General features: G+C 40.9%; 2 protein-coding genes across 4 annotated transcripts in view; one reads left to right on the top strand and one right to left on the bottom strand.

Annotated features, from left to right (window-relative positions):
• The window catches only part of mark1 (MAP/microtubule affinity-regulating kinase 1), a 426,664-nt gene that overhangs the window by 273,901 nt on the left and 129,991 nt on the right, over positions 1–22,772 (top strand). The gene's annotated exons all lie outside the window — the stretch shown is intronic.
• tm4sf1 (transmembrane 4 L six family member 1) lies at positions 57–9,036 on the bottom strand. 2 transcript variants are annotated; one of them, NM_001045022.2, is given in 5 exon segments: positions 57–475; positions 1,223–1,869; positions 4,155–4,297; positions 4,472–4,543; positions 8,816–9,036. In NM_001045022.2, coding segments are annotated over 4 exon segments (591 nt in total). In that variant the 5' UTR covers positions 8,993–9,036; the 3' UTR covers positions 57–475; positions 1,223–1,670.

The raw sequence follows: 22,772 nt of genomic DNA, 5'->3' as shown, positions 1-22,772 counted from the left end.
TGTTAAATTTGTTACTTCCTGCCCAGGGACTACAGATGTAAATTAGCTTTATAGCTAACTCTGTCATGTTGTACAATGTCCCTGTATAAATAAATAAAGTAAATAAAAAAATAAATAAAAAAAGCTTATCAGTTGTTTATTACGCTAGCAATGCTGGTTAGTAGTTCGTTAACACCGCGAATTGTGACCTAAACTAAAGTGTTACCAATGTTTGTTCTAAACAGAAAGCATGCACTGCAGACCTGAACACAATGAGCGCCTCCTCCACCATGATGTAGCAGTGAATAAAACAGTCGTTATGCTAACTTTCTACAATCAACAGAAGTTTGAAGCGGTTGTCCCGCCTCTGAACTCTTCTGATTGGCCAATTGCTGTGGGACTGACAGTAATGTGCCGCACTGTGTGAAAGCTAGCTTCAAATGCCAGCTAAAAAACACTGCGCTCACGTATTCGGCACTTTAAATAATGCAAGACAATGTTTGCAATATTGTGCCGTCTGGACCCAGCGTGTTGTGAAGTGTGGGATAGATTGGCTCAGTGTTTCTCCCGCAGGTCAGCAGTGGTGTTTCTGATTGACTGAAGCAGAGCGGTGGTCTCTCCTCAAGCGTTTAGGCTGTACTCCTGTTTGTAGCAGCACGGTCGGCACACTGCATTAACCAGTCCGCTGATGAACTGCAGGAAACAGATGAGGAACTCCAGGGTGCTGAGGCCCAACAGGATGGACAGCAGCGTCACGTTCCACTCCACAATGTGGTTCGGCTGAATGCACTTTCAAGCTTGATTTTTCCAATATTGTGCTCTATTTTACACTATTGCGCTAGATTTTTCCAATTTTGTGCACTATTTTTCTCTATCGAGCTAGAAATTTCCAATACTGTGCATTATTTTTCACTATTGAACTAGATTTTTCTAATATCGTGCACTATTTTTTTATTTTTCCAATACCCTGCTTAATTTTCCAATATGGTGCTAGATTTTTTGGGCAGGGCTTGCAGTCTTTATGGTGGAGCTATCAGTCTTTAGGGCGGGGCTATCAGTATGCTTACAGTATTTAGGGTGGAGCTATCAGCCTTTAGAGTGGGACAATCAGTCATTTAGAGTGGGGCTTACGGTCTTTAGGGTTGAGCTGGTATCAAAGCTGGTCTTGCTGGTTTCAATACAAATTTTTTGCAATATCGTGATAAATTTTTGCAATTTTGTGCTAGATTTTTTTCAAAAGACATGAATGCAACAATCAAACACGTCCGTCAAGCATGTGTTTACATTGAAAAACAGCAGAAAAGTAGCTCATCGGAAAGGAAAAATGAGTTCTGTGTGAATCGTCCTGTGTGATTTTACCTGTGATTTGCTCGCCTGAGACAAATTTTTTGAAATCCGAAAACATTCTTATAGTTAAAGGCATTATAACAGTCTTGTGAAAAGGGTCCTCAATGCAATGGTGGAATAGCTTTATGATGTTTACGCTCTCGTTTCTATATTGATGGTTTGGAAGCAACGTAGACACAACATCAGCAGGTCAAAGTCACTAGGAAGTAACTATGGCAACAGACACAAATATTGTGCCGTCTGGACCCAGCGTGTTGTGAAGCGTGGGATAGATTGGCTCAGTGTTTCTCCCGCAGGTCAGCAGTGGTGTTTCTGATTGACTGAAGCAGAGCGGTGGTCTCTCCTCAAGCGTTTAGGCTGTACTCCTGTTTGTAGCAGCACGGTCGGCACACTGCATTAACCAGTCCGCTGATGAACTGCAGGAAACAGATGAGGAACTCCAGGGTGCTGAGGCCCAACAGGATGGACAGCAGCGTCACGTTCCACTCCACGATGTGGTTCGGCTGAATGCATTCAGACCATCGCTCTCGGGCAAACAGATACCTGGACAAACGAAAAGAATTGAGTTGAAACAGAGCTTAGGGGTTACAGTTTATTACAGAACGTTTCTTATCTTCTTAACTTCTCTGTCTCCTGCTAAAAAAACTGACTATGCTGTTAAGATATGTTTTGATGTTGGTTTTAATACTAGATTTTTCCAATATTGTGCTGGATGTTTCCAATATCAGGCTAGATTTTTCCAATATTGAAAGAATTTTTTCCAATATCAAGCTTGATTTTTCCAGTATTGTGCACTATTTTTCACTATAGAACTAGATTTTTCCAATATTGTGCTCTATTTTTCACAATCGAGCAAGATTTTTCCAATATTGTGCACTATTTTTCACAATCGAGCTTGATTTTTCCAATATTGTGCACTATTTTTCACAATCGAGCAAGATTTTTCCAATATTGTGCACTATTTTTCACAATCAAGCTTGATTTTTCCAGTATTGTGCTCTATTTTTCACTTTCAAGCTTGATTTTTCCAATATTGTGCACTATTTTTCACTATTGAGCTTGATTTTTCCAATATTGTGCTCTATTTTTCACAATCGAGCAAGATTTTTCCAATATTGTGCACTATTTTTCACAATCGAGCTTGATTTTTCCAATATTGTGCACTATTTTTCACAATCGAGCAAGATTTTTCCAATATTGTGCACTATTTTTCACAATCGAGCTTGATTTTTCCAGTATTGTGCACTATTTTTCACTATTGAGCTAGATTTTTCCAATATTGTGCACTATTTTTCACTATTGAGCTTGATTTTTCCAATATTGTGCACTATTTTTTAATATTGAGCTTGATTTTTCCAATATTGTGCACTATTTTTTAATATTGAGCTTGACTTTTCCAATATTGTGCTCTATTTTTCACTATTGCGCTAGATTTTTCCAATTTTGTGCACTATTTTTCACTATCGAGCTAGAAATTTCCAATACTGTGCATTATTTTTCACTATTGAACTAGATTTTTCTAATATTGTGCACTATTTTTTTATTTTTCCAATACCCTGCTTAATTATCCAATATGGTGCTAGATTTTTTGGGCAGGGCTTGCAGTCTTTATGGTGGAGCTATCAGTCTTTAGGGCGGGGCTATCAGTATGCTTACAGTATTTAGGGTGGAGCTATCAGCCTTTAGAGTGGGACAATCAGTCATTTAGAGTGGGGCTTACGGTCTTTAGGGTTGAGCTGGTATCAAAGCTGGTCTTGCTGGTTTCAATACAAATTTTTTGCAATATCGTGATAGATTTTTTTTTTTTTACCAATATCATGCTACATTTTTGCAATTTTGTGCTAGATTTTTTTTCAATTTCAGGCTAGATTTGTTGATATTTCCACTATCATGCTCCAATTTTTCAATATAGTGCTAGATTTTTCTAATATTGTGCTAGATTTTTCCAATATTGCGCTATATTTGTCAATTTTTTTCCAATATCATGAAACATTTTTTTAATTTGTGCTAGATTTTTCCAATTTCAGGCTAGATTTTTCCAATATTAAGCTAGATATTTTTAATAATGTGCTCGATTTTTCCAATATTGTGCGAATTTTTGCTAGATTTGTCGATTTTTTTTTCAATATTATGCTAGATTTTTTCAATTTCATGCTAGATTTTAAGATTTTTTTTTCAATATCGTGTGCTATTTTTCCAATATAGTGATTAGTTTTTCCAGTATTGGGCATTATTTTTCCAATATCATGGTAGATTTTTACATATTTACCATATCCTACTAGATTTTTCCAATATTGTGCTAGATTTTTATATTGTAACCTATATTGAGTTGGATATTTTTATTTTTCCAATATCCTGCTATATTCTTTTAATATTATGCTAGGTTTGTTGTTTTATTAAGATTGTGCTAGATTTTTAGATTTTTCCAATATCGTGTGCTATTTTTTAATAGCGTGCTACATTTTTCCAATATTGTGCTACAGTTTTTAATTTTTATTTCCTCTACAGCCCCTCACAGCCTCTGTTCGTATTGAAACTGAGATCAGTGTGTTGTTTCACATGGCAGGTTTTTATATCCTTCATGAATTTCTGTAAATAAACCACACAGAGTTGACTTGGTAAAGCGTACAGTCATGGATTGTTTTAATCATTGCATCTTGAATGTCAATCGTCTTTATATAATACACCCATGCTATCTGTAGTTAAGATATGATAGCCAACTTATAGTTTTTATATTGATAATATTAACAAGTCTAGACCTTTCTGTAGTTCAGCGCCGAGGACTTTTGACATATGAAGTCACCATCACTACAGGAAATAGCTCTTACCGTCCCTCATCTTGCTCGAAAGGATACAACCATCCCAGTCTAGTGAAGCAGAACGGGCCTCTCAGTAGCGCCAGACCGGAGATCAGGAAGCAGTATCCAGATCCGGCTAATCCTATCAGAGCTGCTATCACAGAGCCACACATCTACACACACACACACACACGCACACACACACACACACACACACACACACACACACACACACACACACACACACACACACACACACACACACACACACACATGCTGAGTGAATGTGTCAATAAAGAATATGTAGAATAATGGATGTAGAATATGTAGCATATCCCAACACTCACCGCACAGCTCTCTGTCCCACAGGAATACACACACTTCCCCATTCCCAGGAACACACAGGCTGGAATCAGCATCTGGAGATTTCAATAGAGCGCAACCTGAGTAATTGCATTTAACCCTAAATTAATAACAGCTCCACTCAAAAGTCTTTAAGACTGATTAGTCTAAGACTGATGATATCTCTATCCTAAATGACTTATAGCCTCAACCTAAAGACCGATAGCTCCGCCCTAAATGACTGATAATCTCGTTCTAAAGACTGATAGCTCCAATTTAAAGACTGATAGCCCGGCTCTAAAGACTGATAGACTGATAGCTCCACCCTAAATACTGATAGCTCCACCCTAAAAACGGATAGCCTCACCCTAAATGACTGATAGTCCTGCTCTAAAGATTGATAGGCAGATAACTCCACCCTAAAGACTGATAGCTCCGCCCTGAGCGATTGATAGTCCTGCTCTAAAAGCTAATAGCCCTGACTTAAATGACTGATAGTCCTGCTCTAAAGACTGATAGACCGATAGCTCCACCCTAAAGACCGATAGCTCCACCCTAAAGACTGATAGCTCCACCCTAAATGACTGATAGTCCTACTCTAAAGACTAATTAACTGATAGCTCCACCCTAAAGACTGATAACTCCACCCTAAAGACTGATAGCTCCACCCTTAATGACTAAAAGTCCTGCTCTAAAGACTGATAGGCAGATAACTCCACCCTAAAGACTGATAACTCTGCCCCTTAGGGATTGATAGTCCTACTTTAAAGACCGATAGCTCCACCCTAAAGACTAATAGCCCTGCCTTAAATGACTGATAGCTCCACCCTAAAGACTGATAGCTCCACCCTAAATGACTGATAGTCCTACTCTAAAGACTAATTAACTGATAGCTCCACCCTAAAGACTGATAACTCCACCCTAAACTGATGGCTCCACCCTTTATGACTAATAGTCCTGCTCTAAAGACTGATAGCCCTGCCTTAAATGACAGATAGCTCCACCCTAAAGACTAATAGCCCTGCCTTAAATGACTGATAGTCCTACTCTAAAGACTAATTAACCGATAGCTCCACCCTAAAGACTGATAGCTCCACCCTTAATGACTAATAGTCCTCCTCTAAAGACTGATAGCTCCTCCCTAAATGACTGATAGTCCTACTCTAAAGACTATTAAACCGATAGCTCCACCCTAAAGACTGATAGCTCCACCCTAAATACCGATAGCCCCACCCTAAATGACTGATAGTTCTGCCATAAAGATTAATAGCCCTGCTTTAAAGACTGAAAGCTCCGCCCAGAAAACAAATAGCCCTGCTCTAAATGACTGATAGCTCCGCCCTAAAGACTGTTAGCTCCACCCAAAAGACTGTTAGCCCCACCCTAAATTATTGATAGCCCTGCCTTAAAGACATATAGTCATGCTCTAAAGACTGATAACTCCACCCTAAATGACTGATAGTCTTGCTCTTAATGACCAATAGTCCCGCTCTAAAGACTGGTAGCTCTACCCTGAAGACTGATGGCTCTGTTGTAAATGACTGATAGTCCTGCTATAAAGACTTATAATCGCAGCAAACTGTTTGGAAGCATTAAAAGTGTCCAAGATGTCCAAAATCTTTACACACACTGACCCAGAGACTGTTTAGATGATGTCACTGATGAGAAGATGGCGGATGTTTACTGTATGATGACCGAAATGGCCTTAAACACCCAGCAGGCACAAGACATCAAAATGACGTCAGATTGACGGTGTACCCCTATGATATGGGGACGCCACATTTTGTTCGATAATGAAAATCAGGCTGATGGCAAAGTTTTGGAAGTTTTGGTGAGTCTGTGTGAATTGTAGCCTCAGTTTCCTGTTCTTAGCTGACAGGAGCGGCACCCGGTGTGCTCTTCTGCTGCTGTAGCCCATCCGCCTCAAGGTTGGACGTGTTGTGTGTTCAGAGATGCTCTTCTGCAGAGCTCGGTTGTAACGAGTGCTTATTTGAGTTACTGTTGACTTTCTATCAGCTGGAACCAGTCTGGCCATTCTCCTCTGACCTCTGGCCTCATCAACAAGGCATTTGCGCCCACAGAACTGCCGCTCACTGGATATTTCCTCTTTGTCGGAGCATTCTCTGTAAACCCTAGAGATGGTTGTGCGTGAAAATCTCAGTAGATCAGCAGTTTCTGAAATACTCAGAGCAGCCCGTCTGGCAGCAACAACCATGCCACGTTCAAAGTCACTTAAATCCCCTTTCTTCCTCATTCTGATGCTCACTCTGACCTGCAGCAGATCCTCCTGACCAGGTCTACATGCCTAAATGCATTGAGCTGCTGCCATGTGATTGGTTGATTAGAAATTTGCATTAACGAGCAGGAGTACCAAATAAAGTGAGAGTATGTCATTAAATAATAAGAGTATAGATAAAAGGGTTACTCCATAATACAATAGCAATAAATATCTATATTTGTTACATTAACAAGTGTCTACATGGCTACAATAAAAATCTGCATGTTTATCTGCAACCTCACTCATTTATATATATATATATATATATACATACACAGTGAACAAGAGTAAATTCACGGTCTCAGAATTATTTGCATGACAGCTAATTTTTTGCTGAAAATTCTAAAAAAAAAAACATTTTACATTGTTTTTAGTATTTTATTTATCAACCGTAGTGAACATTAGAGATTTATGTTACTTCTAATGTTGATATATAATATTTATTTCTGTTGGTCTTTTGGTAAAAGTCCAGCAAATCTGGAGTCATTTTCTCAAATGTATACAGTTGAAGTCAGAATTATTCACCCCCCTTTTGATTTTTGTTTTCCTTTTTAAATATTTCCAAAATGATGTTGAACAGATTCAGGAAATTTTCACAGTATGTCTGATAATATTTTTTCTTCTGGAGAAAGTCTTATTTGTTTTATTTCATCTAGAATGAAAGCAGTTTTTAATTTTTTAAACACCATTTTAAGGGCAATATTATTAGCTCCTTTAAGCTATATTTGCCCGATAGTCTACACAGAACAAAACATCGCTATACAATGACTTGCCTAATTACCCTAACCTGCCTAATGACCCTAATTAAGCCTGTAAATGTCACTTTAAGCTGTATAGAAGTGTCTTGAAGAATATCTAGTCTAATATTATTTACTGTCATCATGACAAAGAGGAAATAAATCAGTTATTAGAGATGAGTTATTAACACTATTATGATTAGAAATGTGTTGAAGAAATCTGCTCTCCGTTACACAGAAATTGGGGAAAAGAATAAGACTTCAACTGTATATCTATTTACGCCTCTGTGTGCATTCTGTCAAAGTCCTTCTAGCCGTTATTAATAATATATGCAGTGCAAATAGATGAGACTTACTGAACTGATCAGCGGGGAAGCCATCAAACCAAAACAAAAAAAAAAATAAATAAAAATACTGGGTGCATTGGTATGTCATATCCTAATCTCCCTTTTAAAGACATTCCCAAAATATGTGAGCATACAGTAGTCCCCCACTTCTCCGCAATCTCTCCAGCATTGTGATTAATGTATAGAGCTATTGAATTTGGCGACCGCTAATAGATCTCGGATGAACCTCATCTCCATCTTCCAGTTGAATTCCTTCCAGATTTGACCGCTTATACTCTTATGACAATTTGTGCATATTTGTTCTCACATTTCATCCTTTATTTTAGTGTTTAACTCTAATTCCCAATTTCTTTTAATATAATAAGAGTGGTCATATTTATCCTGCATTCATTTTCTGTATAAATAGCCTAGAGGATTTTTAATAGGCAGACCGAGTTCAGTATTATGGTTGTTGCTAGATGGGATATGGGTTGCGCCGGAAGTTAACAAGAATTATTTATGTTATCTATTAAATTACCTGATAAATTATATTTTTTTAACGCCAACCCCAACAACCCAACCGTTAAAGTACTGTAAAAATATTCATTATTGTTATAGAGTATCATCAAAAATGCTGCTCTATTAATGTGCATATCACACTCCCGGCCGGTCACATATCCGATCTAGACTTAATAATCTGTAAAATACTTCTCTATATTTGTTGGAGATCTTTTAACAGTGCAGTTCTTTTCACATGAGCAGACTGCATTAATCCAACCAAACACTACACTCCACATGTCCTCACTGTAAAACATGCTGCGTTCAATTTGCGTCGAGACAACATGAAGGAATTAAACCTTGTTAGTTTTTAGAAATTAAAGTGGACTGAAGATAAAACAATTGAGCTGTTTATTAGGAATCTAGAACTGTGTTGTTGTTGCTCATATTAAATAAGTAGCTTGAACAAGCAAACGTAATTATTTGAGTGCACAAATATCTTCTACTCACAGCCAGACCACCACCTCCGATTCCCATGAAGAACCAGACATATTGGGTCACGTGCTGCTCCTGAACGTAGTTCAGCTGTCCATCAGGAAAAAACAGCAGGACGTTTGCTACAATGCAGCAGGTGGCGAGAGGGACCAGGGCGAAACCCAGAGACCTGGCAAATCCTGTAGAGCACATCTCCACACTGTAATCCGGGACGGGGCACTGGGCTGCTGGACGGAGCGCTGGAGGGTTTTAAGAGATGGAGCCCCTTCCTTGGCCCCCCATGAGCCGCTGTTTCTCAGAAGGAGGAGACAGGAAACCGGCTGACATTATTATTATTATTATTACTCTACAGCATGACTGGAAACTCTCTGAGGGGACAGTGTGTGGGGGAGAAAACAGGATGTTTTTCTTTCTCAAATCTCCAAGATTTCTTGTTAAAAAGGCATCTCGGTTTTGTCTCTAAATGCAATGCTTGGCATAAATGAGCATACCTTTCGAAAACAATTTTATCCTTTTCTCAGTGCGTTTAACCAATAATTTTGTGGTGCATTTCAACAACAAAAAAGTTATTTTAAATAGTTAAAGTCATTAAAATAAGAGTTTGATCATCGAACAGGACTAAATTCAGGAATAAAAAGATAAGACATTCAAGCAGTTTTATTAAAGTTATATTTGTTCAAATGAGTTCATCATTATAACGTCATTAGAAACAGAAAGATAAGACCTTTAAAGGGAACCTATGAACTTTTGTAAGCTGGCAGGACGGTGTGTTATATAGTGTCCACAGTCATATCGGTGTGATATGAACACGAGTATCTTTTTGAACATTTCCTAAAGTTAAAATAAGATGCAAGAGATTTTGAGGCCGACTTCAATTGTTCATTGTAGAAACAAACCTCTGTAAACATTTCTGCCAAATACATCCCAGGAGCTACGTTTTTTGCAGTTTTTGTTTTCGCGAGTCCACCAGAGGCTGCTGTGTACGCCTTTTCAGATCTCAAATTTCTCTCGTCAGTGCCATTCGTGCCTGCTGTTCTCGTGTAAATACACCAGAGGCTGCTGTCAACTGACTGACTGACCGACTGATCCCACTCAACCACCTTGTGGTCCAAACCCAACCAATAGTGTTTTCAAAAGCACCGATTAACCACAATAACCCCTTCCCTAAACCCAACCAATAGTGCTTTGCCGCATTCTCGCCCGTTACGAACTTGTGCGCTTTATTTTTTGGATTCTGTTTTTTGTGTTATCTGATTACTGGAACCGCTCTTCCCTAGACTCGAACCCGGCTGTACCCCGTAGCCTGCTCCTCCTCCTCCGGGCCTTCGCTCCGCTGACATAACACGTTGAGCTAACCGGACAAACCAGTTGCAGCGGGAAAGCCCTCCACAATGAGGCGAGCTGTCAGCCCAGCCGGCGAGTGCGAAGAAAAGGAGCAGCGTCACAAAAACGAAAAACGAAAAAACGAAATGCAGCCATACATACCTCCAGCCACGTAAAACGCAGTCTCCAGAAACATCCGCAGGGCTACGTTTCCAGAATGAGCCTGGGTTGGTAATTTTTGCAGTTTTTGTGTTGCCGAATCCGCGAGAGGCCGCCGTGTGCGCTTTTTCGCATCTCAAATGTCTCTCACGAGTGCCGTTCGCACACATGCTGTTCTTGTGGAAACCCACTAGAGGCCGCTGTTGAATGACCGTCTGTCTGACTGACTGAATGATTGACTGGGCGACCGGCCAATCAGCTGACCCACCTTCCTCCTTCCTAAAACCCAACCAATTTTACCGATTGACCTGCCCGCCTGCTTACTTCCCTAAACCCAGCTAACAATTTAAAAAAGCTGTCCAGAAAAAGAAAAGCCCTCGTCTGATTTTTACCACGTTTTCGGTTTTTACCACATTCTCACCCTGTTATGAACTTATTTTTTGGATTGTGTTTTGGTCTTACCTGATTTCTGAAACCACTCTACCCTGGACTCGAACCCGGTTGTGCATCTTAAGTCCGCCAACGTACACGACGAGCTAACTGGACAAACCGGTTGCGGCGGGAAAACCCTCCACGCGGAGGTAAGCAGTCAGACGGTATAAGCGCCAAAAAGAACGATGTCATACCGCCCCGTAGTATTCGCTTAAAAAATGAAATGCAGCCATACGAACCTCCGACTACATAATTCACCAGAAACGTCCGCGGGACTACGTTGTCAGAATGAGCCTGGTATGCTTCCAACGGGAGACTATAGATGGCATCACATACTGCAGATAACACACACACACACTAATGAATAAAAAATATATAAATTATATAAAATAAGAAGAAAATGGAGACTTTTCTAAACTTTCCTTAATTTCCCTCTGAAAAAATAAACGTCACATGTTTGAGTTTCGGAAAGTATTTCATAACAGGGCCACCAAACACATTGAAATCAGGAAAAACACCCGGGACAACACTGGTCCCGGCGTGGACTGCAATTCATCTGCTTATTGCACAAATGCACACTTTTTGTTTCATGGTCCAAAATCTTAATTAAGCCAGACAAACATGAAGTAACCGTTGCGCAGTCTCTGTGTGATCCGGGATTAGTGGCCGGAGTAATCAGGCTTTATGAATAAACTGCTTGTTTTGAGGAAGTATCAAACTCCGTTATGTAACTCAGCAGTTCTCCACAGAGGATTCAGACACTCTCGCTGTTGTGTTTGTTGAGCTGTGCTTCAGGGGGTTCGAGAGTAACCTTCAGAAGCATCTATAATGTGACAGAAATAAATGTGATGTGGAACGACCCTGATGAACGTATTGCTCATCTGATTATACTTACAAAAATATTTAAGCGTTCAGTAATGGTGTGTTATATACAAGTGAAAGCTAAATTATTCGGCTTCCTGTGAAACTTTTATTCTTTTTCAAATAAATCTCAAGTGATGTTTAACATAGGAAGGACATGTTCACAGGATTTCCTGCATTATTTTTTCCACTGTGAGTCCTTAGGGTACTAATTTGTACCCAAAAACTAGTCATTTACTCAGAACTAGAGTTAACATCCCAATGACATCTGTGGTACACTTAAAAGCATTTCACACATGCATATAATAATAATAACATAATAAGCTTCATTTTTAAATAGCGCCTTCAAAAGTAGCATCTCAAGGCACTTTAGAGACATTTAATATGTGCAGCAGTACAAGATACATACAAGGATGAATGCAAGGAGGCTTTCAGCAGTGCTTCCAACTGAGCCTAGCCCAGTCTGATCAACTGTTGTCGGTGTCGGCTGGAGGATTTCCCCCCGGGACACCAACAACAGGCGATACGTCATTTACATTTAGTCTTTTAGCAGACGCTTTTATCCAAAGCGACTTACAAATGAGGACAAGGAAGCAATTTACACAACTATAAGAGCAACAATTAAGGAAAGTGGAGACTAAATAGTTGAGCTTTTAGTGGTTTCTTGAAGACAGCGAGTGACTCTGCCGTTCTGATGCAGTTAGGGAGTTCATTCCACCAACGCGAGAGTTCGTGAAAGTGTTTTCTTCCCTCTTTGGGATGGAACCACGAGGCGACGTTCATTCACAGAACACAAGTTTCTGAAGGGCACATACATCTGCAGAAGTGAGAGCAGATAAGAAGGAGCAAAGCCAGAAGTCGCTTTGTAAGCAAACATCAGAGCTTTGAATTTGATGCGAGCAGCAACTGGCAGCCAGTGCAAACGGATGAGCAGCGGAGTAACATGTGCTCTTTTAGGTTCATTAAAGACCACTCGTTGGATTCATTTACTCTCATAAAAGGTCAGTGAGGAAGATATGTTAGATATTGTTTCATTAAACGAGGTGTGACTCAAAATACCGATTGAATGACTGATATTTATAGTTTGTAGATCATGCAGCCGGTGCAGTAAAGTGGAAGATGTGTTTGGCATGATCTGTTGCTATTTTCAGACCAGCGCAACTGAAATTTTCACATTTTGCACTACGTTGTTTAAATAGCAAATCCATTTGCGCTACTTTGTGGACTCGTGGGTGTGCTGGTGTATAAAGGAGGTGTGTTAAGGCACATTGTTGGCGTGTGGCTATTTTGACGAACTGAAATAAACCGCACCATGTTAACAAACTGTAGAGGTTTAGAGTTAGCTGGGAGCCCGGCTAGAGGAGAGTTGCAATTGTCCAGTCTGGAGAGAACAAGAGCTTGAACAAGGAGTTGAGCTGCATGTTCAGATAGGAAGGGTCGGATCTTGCTGCTGTTGTAGAGTGTGAATCTGCACGATCTGCATATCATAAGCAAGCCCCAACAAGAGAAAGCTCCTGATTGGCTAACGTGACAAAACATTCAACTTCATTCGCACGAATTGCATCATTCGTAACATGTAAATCATTTGTGCTTGGTGCTTCTTCCGCATCTGGTGTGAATGCAGCATTATCATTTGGACCTGCACTGGACTTTAGAGCAGCTTTTAATAGGTCAATGGTGCGGTTTATTTCAGTTCGTTAAAATAACCACACGCCAACAATTATTAGCTAATCACGATCCTCCAATCAAGGATCCCTAGTTCCTATATATATCTCCTCCTTTTCCACTTACAACTATCTTCGTCTTGAAGAATCCCCCTTCTTCCCCCTTCTTCCACCTTTATCCAAAATAGGTGGCTCAGCGGCCCAGCAACCAGCAGGAATTTCAATAGCTCTGGCTCCCTACTTGAGCTTCCGGTATCTCTGCGTGGCCCCCCCCCCCCAGGGTTTCAGTTCTCTCCCAAAGCCTAAAAAGTGCTCTGCATTATAGACCTCTTAAACCTAAGTCTCTTTTACTAGTCGTCTCGCTCTCAGGAAGTTCACCTTGGCCTTAGCTCTGAGCTCAATCTCCCCTCGCCCCACAAAGGGAGGGAGCCCTGGACTCGAGGAATGCCTTGAGCTCAGGGCTCTCTCCCGGGACAGCATGCCAAATGAGCTTTTGTAAGTCATAAGCTAAGTGTGAACTCTTGAAACAACGTAGCGCAAAATGTGAAAATTTCAGTTGCGCTGGTCTGAAAATAGCAACAGATCACGCCAAACACATCTTCCACTTTACTGCGCCGGCTGCATGATCTACAAACTATAAATATCAGTCATTCAATCGCTATTTTGAGTCACACCTCGTTTAATAAAACAATATCCAACATCTCTTCCTCACTAACCTTTTATGAGAGCAAATGAATCCAGCTAATGAGGAAAGAAAACAATGACTAGACCTGAGGAAGTCAAATCACGGCACTTCCGTCGTCAGACTTCCTGAAAAACGTAATGGGTTGACGTTGAGTTAGTCACTTCAACCCTGTTTCCTAAACACACACACACACACACACACACACACACACACACACACACACACACACACACACACACACACACACTTCTCCTCCACCCACACACTTCTCCTCCACCCCTGAATGAGGGAATTCCAGCCTTCTGACACAATATGAACACACACACACACACACACACTCACACACACACACACTCACACACACACACACACACACAAGTATAAATACATCATCTTTACATGCACTGCAAATACCTCAGCCATGTGTCACAGCATCACACACCCGGACACTGAACTCTGAAAGAGAAAGAAATGCACTGATAACAGACTCTTATTCAGCTGCTTCAATTCCTCCATTCTTCTCCTCTGCGAGACATTATACAGCTTTTAGTGACTTACTCTGTTGTTCACCAAAGAAAAAGAAAGGAAAGTGAAATTTCAGCCTGATCTTGTGATGTATCATAACTGCTTTGCGTTTAGTCAGTTCACGCATATGAAAATGGAAGATGTTTTTAAAAAGGAGGCGTGGGACTAAACCCGCTCCTAAAGCCGAAAGTCATTGAGGGACGAGCAAATCATGCTGAAATAAATGACTGAGATCATATAAAGTCAATAAGAGTCAGCCACCAAATCAAAAAGTTACGAGTTGCTGTGAGAAATTCATAAGTAACTGTGAAAAGTCGCTGCCTTAAAATGTAAAAAGTGGACGTTTATTTTGAGCTGGAAAAGTAATTTCTACTAGAAAGACTTTAGGAGGCAGATAAACGTTTGAACATTTATTGTGAATTGTTTGCATGAATGAGAGTTCATTACGGTTCTTTCTTTGGGGTAATCCTGCCTGAAGATGAAGGCAGGGCGAAGCCAACCCCCTGAGTGGAGACGAGGCCGACCTGGTGGTGGTGATGTGGAGGATAGGGGGAAACTCCCGTAACGTCACCTGAATACAGCCAAACAGATTGTTTAGATGAGCTTATATGGCTTGCTTGGTTGTTATAGGCTGACGAGATAATTATTATGAATGACGTGACATCTCAGTCTTCCTGTTAGAACTATCACTAAAGCTTTCATGGAAAAAACACTAATATTGCTGAAAGGGGGTAATAATATTGACCTTAAAATGGCTTTAAAACTATTAAAAGCTGCTTTTATTCTAGACGAAATGAAAGAGACTTTTACTTTATTGTAAACAATAAGAAGACATGAAGATATTTCATGTTCTGTCTGGTCAACTTCAATTTCAAAACAGGTTGTAACAGGAGCAGTACAGGGCAGTGATCTGAAATAATGATGTGGATGTCAACAGGTGATTGTAATTTGGTACTAAAGCAGCATCCAATAAAGGTCTAGTCCTTTAGGAGCAAAGATGAACCGAGGATCAACAGTTTAATAACAAATACATGAGAAAATGATTGCAATGTTTAAACACAGTGTTCCTCAGAGAAAGAGAGGAAGACATGTGGATATTTCTCCTTCAACAGTGCTGAACATCACTGAAAGATTGAAGGAATCTGGAGGAGTTTCAGTGTGTAAAGGACAAGAGCGCAAGCCTAGGCTGAACTACTGTCCGATCCCTCAGGCGGCGCTGCATCAAGAATCCTCATTCATCTATAATCCAGAGCAGCACATGGGCTCAGCACTTCTGCGCTAAACCTTTGTCAAGTACCACAATACAGAGTCACATCCACAAACGCCAGTCACAACTGCACTGTGCCAAGAGGAAGCCCTATGTTAACAGTGTCCAGAAGAGTCATCGACTTCTCTGTGCTCGGAGGCATCTGGGATGAACCATCATACAGTGTAAACGTGTCCTGTGCTCAGATGAATCAGTATTTGAGGTATTTTTTGGGAGAAATAGATGCTATTTGCTCCTTGCCAAAGAAATAAAGGATCTGTCAGACAGTTTCCAGCAACTCTGTGATGGTATGGGGTTGTGTCAGCGCTCTTGGCGAATCTAACCTGCACTTCTGTGATGCTCCATTAATGCTGATAAGCACACAGAGATGTTGGAGCACAATCTGCTGTCTTTATTTCCAGGGTCGCTCATGCGTATTTCAACAAGACAATGCAAAACCACATTACTGAGTCCTGCTGTGGAGGAAGAGGATACAGGTACTGGACTGGCCTGCCTGCAGTCCTGACCATCTCCAATAGAGAATGTGTGGCGCATTTTGAAGTAAAAATGTGACAATAAGGACCCCGTACTGTTTCATTAAGACTTGTTTGCTGGAAGAACGAGACTAAATGACACCTGAAACCCTTCATCACTTGGTGTCTTCAGTCCCTAAACATCTTTTAAGTGACGTGAAAAGAAATGCTAACATTATGAAGTGGTAAACGGCTTACTGCTCGGACTTTAGAAATTTGTTACAGGAATACTTGTTTATTAAAAAGATATTCAATTCACAAGGAACAAATTAAATCATGTGTGTTGTGTTGTCAGCAATGAAATACAAGTCAAAGTAAATTTAGAAATCACTACCTTCTTTTTTATTTGCATTTTTCCATCCTGTGCTAACTTTTTCTGGTTTGAGGTTGAATATAAATAAACATTGGGTGTTACTAAAATGCTGCAGCTTTCACAGAAATAAATTCCCAGCAGTTCATCCTTATGTTCTGCATTGTCTGAATGTCTGACACTCCCAGCGGCCCCACCTTCTTTCTGCATTCCAGCTCTTCTATTGGTCAGTAATACACTGGTCACACCCCTCTACACACACACACACACACACAGCTGCAGCATCAGCTGTCATCAGAATCTGGCAAGACATGGATAATGAAGTCTGTCCAGCTGCAACAGCCCCCTCCCAATGGATATTGGAGAAGAGGAAAGGGCCTATATATGTGCCCAGGGCTTCATTTTTAGCAATCAAGAAACATGTATCCTGGACTGTATCTTCTTTTGTTTTGTTATTTTGTTTTAAAAATCCACCAGAGGGCGCTTGTGTTCATTTTTGACAATCTGAAATACATTACTGGGGCACGTTTTCTCATACAAACATTGTCTGATAAGTATATTCAATGGAGCTTCTGCGTTAGTCTGCCGATTCTGACGGGCGCGTGCGAGTAAATGGTTTTTTTCTCGTTTTACGCTTGAGCAACTAAATAAATGCTAAAGTTTATTTAACTGAATGTATTTTAATGACATTACAACATCGATGCTGTATAAGGAACCGTATAAAATGGGAAAAAGTTCACGATAACAGCTCACCGGAAGTGTATCAGCATGGGTACAGCACTAGCTCGGCATATACCCTATTACCGGATGATGCACTCATCCAACCGCTACAATGAAGTGTATTGATGGACACATCGCACTCAACGGCCACAGGTTTGCTCACATAGCGGAAGGGGCGGAGCTATCGGACGCACATGCAGGATGACTATTTATTTTGGATGGTGAAAGCAGAATTCTCCTAGAGTGATTATAGCGCCTCCCGATGGTGAATGCGGTTATATTCATGGCAGGCATTATTTGATAATTTGGTCGTTTATTTCACTGATTTGGCAACCGTCAAACATCATCAAGGAAAAGGTTCGAATTTCCGCTTAGTAAAAAAACATTAGTGTGCCATTTGGGACGCCACTACATACACATACTATCCTGTTGAGTGTGTAAGTACATAGTGCATAGTGTATAGTGTATAGTGTGCCATTTGAGACGCAGCTAAAGTCTTTTTCAAGTAAAGTTTGTTTACTCGGTGTCCATATTTGCAACACCCAAAGCCCTTTCCAAGTTACGGGGGGAATCCTGAAGTCTCCAAATCTGCTCGCTGAGCTCTCAATTAAATCACATACGATGATTAGCCCTCCTGTGAATATTTCCAAATGTTTCCCAAATGATGTTGAACAGATTCAGGAATTATTAACAGTATTTCCTCTAATATTTATTTAATCTGCAGAATTTCTTACTTGTTTTATTTCGGCTAGAATAAAAGCAGATTTTAATTGTTTAAGCTATTTTAAGGTCAATATTATTACCCCCTTTCAGCAATATTAGTTTTGAATTGTCTCCAGAACAAACCAACGTTATACAATGACTTGCCTAATTACCCTAACTTTACCCTAATTACCCTAGTGAAGCCTTTAAATGTGACTTTAAGCTGTATAGAAGTGTCTTGAAGAATATCTAGTCTAATATTATTTACCGTCATCATGACAAAGAGGAAATAAATCAGTTATTAGAGATGAGAAATTAGATCAAATCTCTCCGTTAAACAGAATAAATAAATGTGGGCTAATAATTCTGACTGTATATCAAATAAAAACAATCCTTTATTATGAAATACACTACCGTCATCCTTACAAGTGCCATTGTGTGTTTCTTCCCTGCTGAAAAATCCAGCTTAAACCAGCCTAAGCTGGTTGGCTGGTTTTAGCTGGTCAACCAGGCTGGTTTTAGAGGGGTTTTGACCACTTTCAGGCTGGTTTCCAGCCATTTCCAGCCTGGTCTTAGCTGGTCAGGCTGGAAAATGATCAGCCAAATCCAGCTAAAACCAGCTTGGTTTAAGCTGGATATAGCTGGTTTTGGCTGGACTTCCAGCTTGGCTAGGCTGGTCAAGCTGGTTTTAGCTGGTCATCTCCCAGCCTGACCAGGCTGGAAATGGCTGGAAACCAGCCTGGAAGTGGCCAAAACCCCTCTAAAACCAGCCTGGTCGACCAGCTAAAACCAGCCAACCAGCCTAGGCTGGTTTAAGCTGGATTTTTCAGCAGGGTTAACAGAAAAGACGAACAAATGCGCATCTTAAACGCAGGAAGAGAAAGAAGAGCCACTCACTCTGTGTTATGAACAATGTGTTATTAATCTGACTGTGAGCAGAACGTGACCTACTCCGGTCTCCCTCCTCTTTCACAGCGTGAGTTAAAAACACCAGCAAACCCTTTGACAGCATATATCGATCTCTGATCACAGAGTCCAACAAAGCTCTCATTCAACACACAAAACCTCAGAAGTTAATGAGCGACTGGCAGATTGGGTTAAGCATTAGGACAGCAAATCTAGATTGATGCGGGCATTAAAACGGATTCAACGACAGTCAAACATCGACAAACAGTTAAAAGCATTAGTGTACATACACTAACTATTTTTTTAACAGTGTCTGATGGTAAATCACACTAAACGTTCAGTATTTTAGGTGTGTTAGGATTACCTAAATTATTTACATTTGCTAAATGAAAGAATAATGAGAGAATTTGTTATTAATTTTGCTTTTAAACTGTATAACTTTGGTCAAGTGTTTTGGGTCTCCTTCCACAAGCTTCTCACAATAGTTTGAAGGAATTTTGGCCCATTCCTCCTGCAGAATTGCTGTAACTGAGTCAGACTTGTAGGCTGTCTTGCTCGCACAAGCTTTTTCAACTCTGCCCACACATTCTCTATAGGATTGAGATCAGGGCTTTGTGATGGCCACCCCAAAACATTCCCTCTGTTGTCCTTAAAGCACATTTAAACACATTTGAACTGATCAGACATGCTTAATAATGTTCATGTCTGGTGACTGTTAGGCAAGTCATTGTATAACAGTGGTTTGTTCTGGAGACAATCCAAAAATAAGTGGGCTAATAATATTGAACAAAAATAGCTTTAAAACAATTAAAAACTGCTTTTATTCTAGCCGAAATAAAACAAATAAGATATAATGACGAGGGAAAATAAAAACTAATGAAGTCAACGACTATCGAAGACCCACGGTGAGGTCAAAAAGCAGGAGGTTTCCTTCCTGTACATGACACACAAATGCAGTGTGTCACTTCCTGCGGGACTGCAGATGTTTTCCTGTCCACTGGAAAGAAAGAGCTGCACTGCGGGGTCAGACACTCCGTCATTCATTTTCCTTCAGCTTAGTCTCTTTATTCATCATGGGTCACCACGGTGGAATGAACCGCCAACTATTCCAGCATATGTTTTACACTCCAGCTGCAACCCAGTACTGGGAAACACCCATGCACTCTCATTCTCACACACACACACACTCATACACTATGGCCAATTTAGTTCATCAGTTCCCCTATAGCGTATCCCTGCTGAAAAATCCAGCTTAAACCAGCCTAGGCTGGTTGGCTGGTTTTAGCTGTTTGACCAGCCTGGTTTTAGAGGGGTTTTGGCCATTTCCAGGCTGGTTTCCAGCCATTTCCAGCCTGGTCTTAGCTGGTCAGGATGGAAAATGACCAGCCAAATCCAGCTAAAACCAGCTTGACCAGCCTGGTTTAAGCTGGACATAGCTGGTTTTGGCTGGACTCCCAGCTTGGCTAGGCTAGTCAAGCTGGTTTTAGCTGGTCATCTCCCAGCCTGACCAGCTAAGACCAGGCTGGAAATGGCTGGAAACCAGCCTGGAAGTGGCCAAAACCCCTCTAAAACCAGCCTGGCTGACCAGCTAAAACCAGCCAACCAGCCTAGGCTGGTTTAAGCTGGATTTTTCAGCAGGGATGTGTTTTGACTGTGAGGGAAACCAGAGCACCCGGAGGAAACCCAAACATGATGAGAACATGCAAACTCCACACAGAAACACCATCTGGGACTCGAATCAACAACCTTCTTGCTGTGAGGCAACCGTGCTAACCACTGAGCCCACTCAGACTCACACTAGGCAAGAAAAGCCCAGCCTCGAGCCCGTATCAGCAGCTGTAAATCCCCTGCAGAACTCCTGTGATTGAGAAAGGTTTAATTCTCGGTGTGTTGTTAAAGCGGCTCTCGTCATGAAGTGTGTGTGTGTGTGGATTGAGTGTGTGTGCCAGATGTTATATAATGACGGCGGTGATACTCTCATCACATCACAGAGTCTAAAGTCTGCAGGTGATAATGACTGTCGCCATGGAAACGCCTCCCAGAACGAGGAAACACAGCAAACAACACTATCTAGAGTAAGCACAGTACCTGGCACCACACGGCACACACACACACTTTCTCTCACATACACACACAAACACACACACGTGCACTCTTCCTCATTCACAGACACACTCTCTCGCACGCACATGTAACGGAGGCCGGCTTGTGAGTGATGTGCAGGTAAACCTCACTCCTCTCACTCTCTAGTGACAGACACTAGAGGTCATGGTCTTCAGCCTCCTTTGTAGAGCAACCGACTCCCATGCGGAAGGTCGCCGGGTCGATACCAGCTCGTAGCGGGTACATAGACTCACATAAACATACAAACACACACACATCTCTATCGCTTACATAAACACACTTTCGTTTGCTCACATACACACATTCACTCTCTCTCTTTCCCTCACATACACACACTCTCTCTCTCTCACACACACACGCACACTGTACACATATAAAGACATTCATAGAGACATTTGTTTACACACACAAACACACTATACACATATACAGACATTCATACACACATTTATTCAAACACACACACACACACACTGTACACATATACATACAGACATTCACACACACACACACACACACACACACACACACACTGTACACATATACATACAGACATTCACACACACACACACACACACACACACACACACACACACACACACACACACACACAAAGTACACACACAAAGTACACATATACATACAGACATTCACACACACACACACACACACATACACACACACACACACACACACACACACTGTACACACACACTATACACATATACATACAGACATTCACACACACACACACACACACACACACACACACACTGTACACACACACTATACACATATACATGCAGACATTCACACACACACACACACACACACACACACACACACACTGTACACATATACATACAGACATTCACACACACACACACACACACACACACACACACACACACACACACACACACACACTGTACACATATACATACAGACATTCACACACACACACACACACACACACACACACACACACACACACACACACACACACACAAAGTACACATATACATACAGACATTCACACACACACACACACATACACACACACACACACACACACACACACACACACACACACTGTACACACACACTATACACATATACATACAGACATTCACACACACACACACACACACACACACTGTACACACACACTATACACATATACATGCAGACATTCACACATACACACACACACACACACACACACTGTACACATATACATACAGACATTCACACACACACACACACACACACACACACACACACACACACACACACACACACACACACACTGTACACATATACATACAGACATTCACACACACACACACACACACACACACACACACACACACACACACACACACACACACACACACACAAAGTACACATATACATACAGACATTCACACACACACACACACACACACACACACTGTACACACACACTATACACATATACATACAGACATTCACACACACACACACACACACACACACACTGTACACACACACTATACACATATACATACAGACATTCACACATACACACACACACACACACACTGTACACACACACTATACACATATACATACAGACATTCACACATACACATACACACACACACACACACACACACTGTACACAAACACTGTACACAAATACATACATATACAGACATTCATACACACATTTATTCACACACACACACACACAGACACACACACACACACACACACACACACACACACACACACACACAC

This window comes from Danio rerio, chromosome 22, assembly GCF_052040795.2.
Source record: "Danio rerio strain M-AB ecotype USA chromosome 22, GRCz13ab, whole genome shotgun sequence".
Lineage (NCBI taxonomy): Eukaryota > Metazoa > Chordata > Actinopteri > Cypriniformes > Danionidae > Danio > Danio rerio.
Note: the sequence above shows the minus strand (reverse complement) of the source record. Positions and strands in the feature narration are given on the sequence as shown.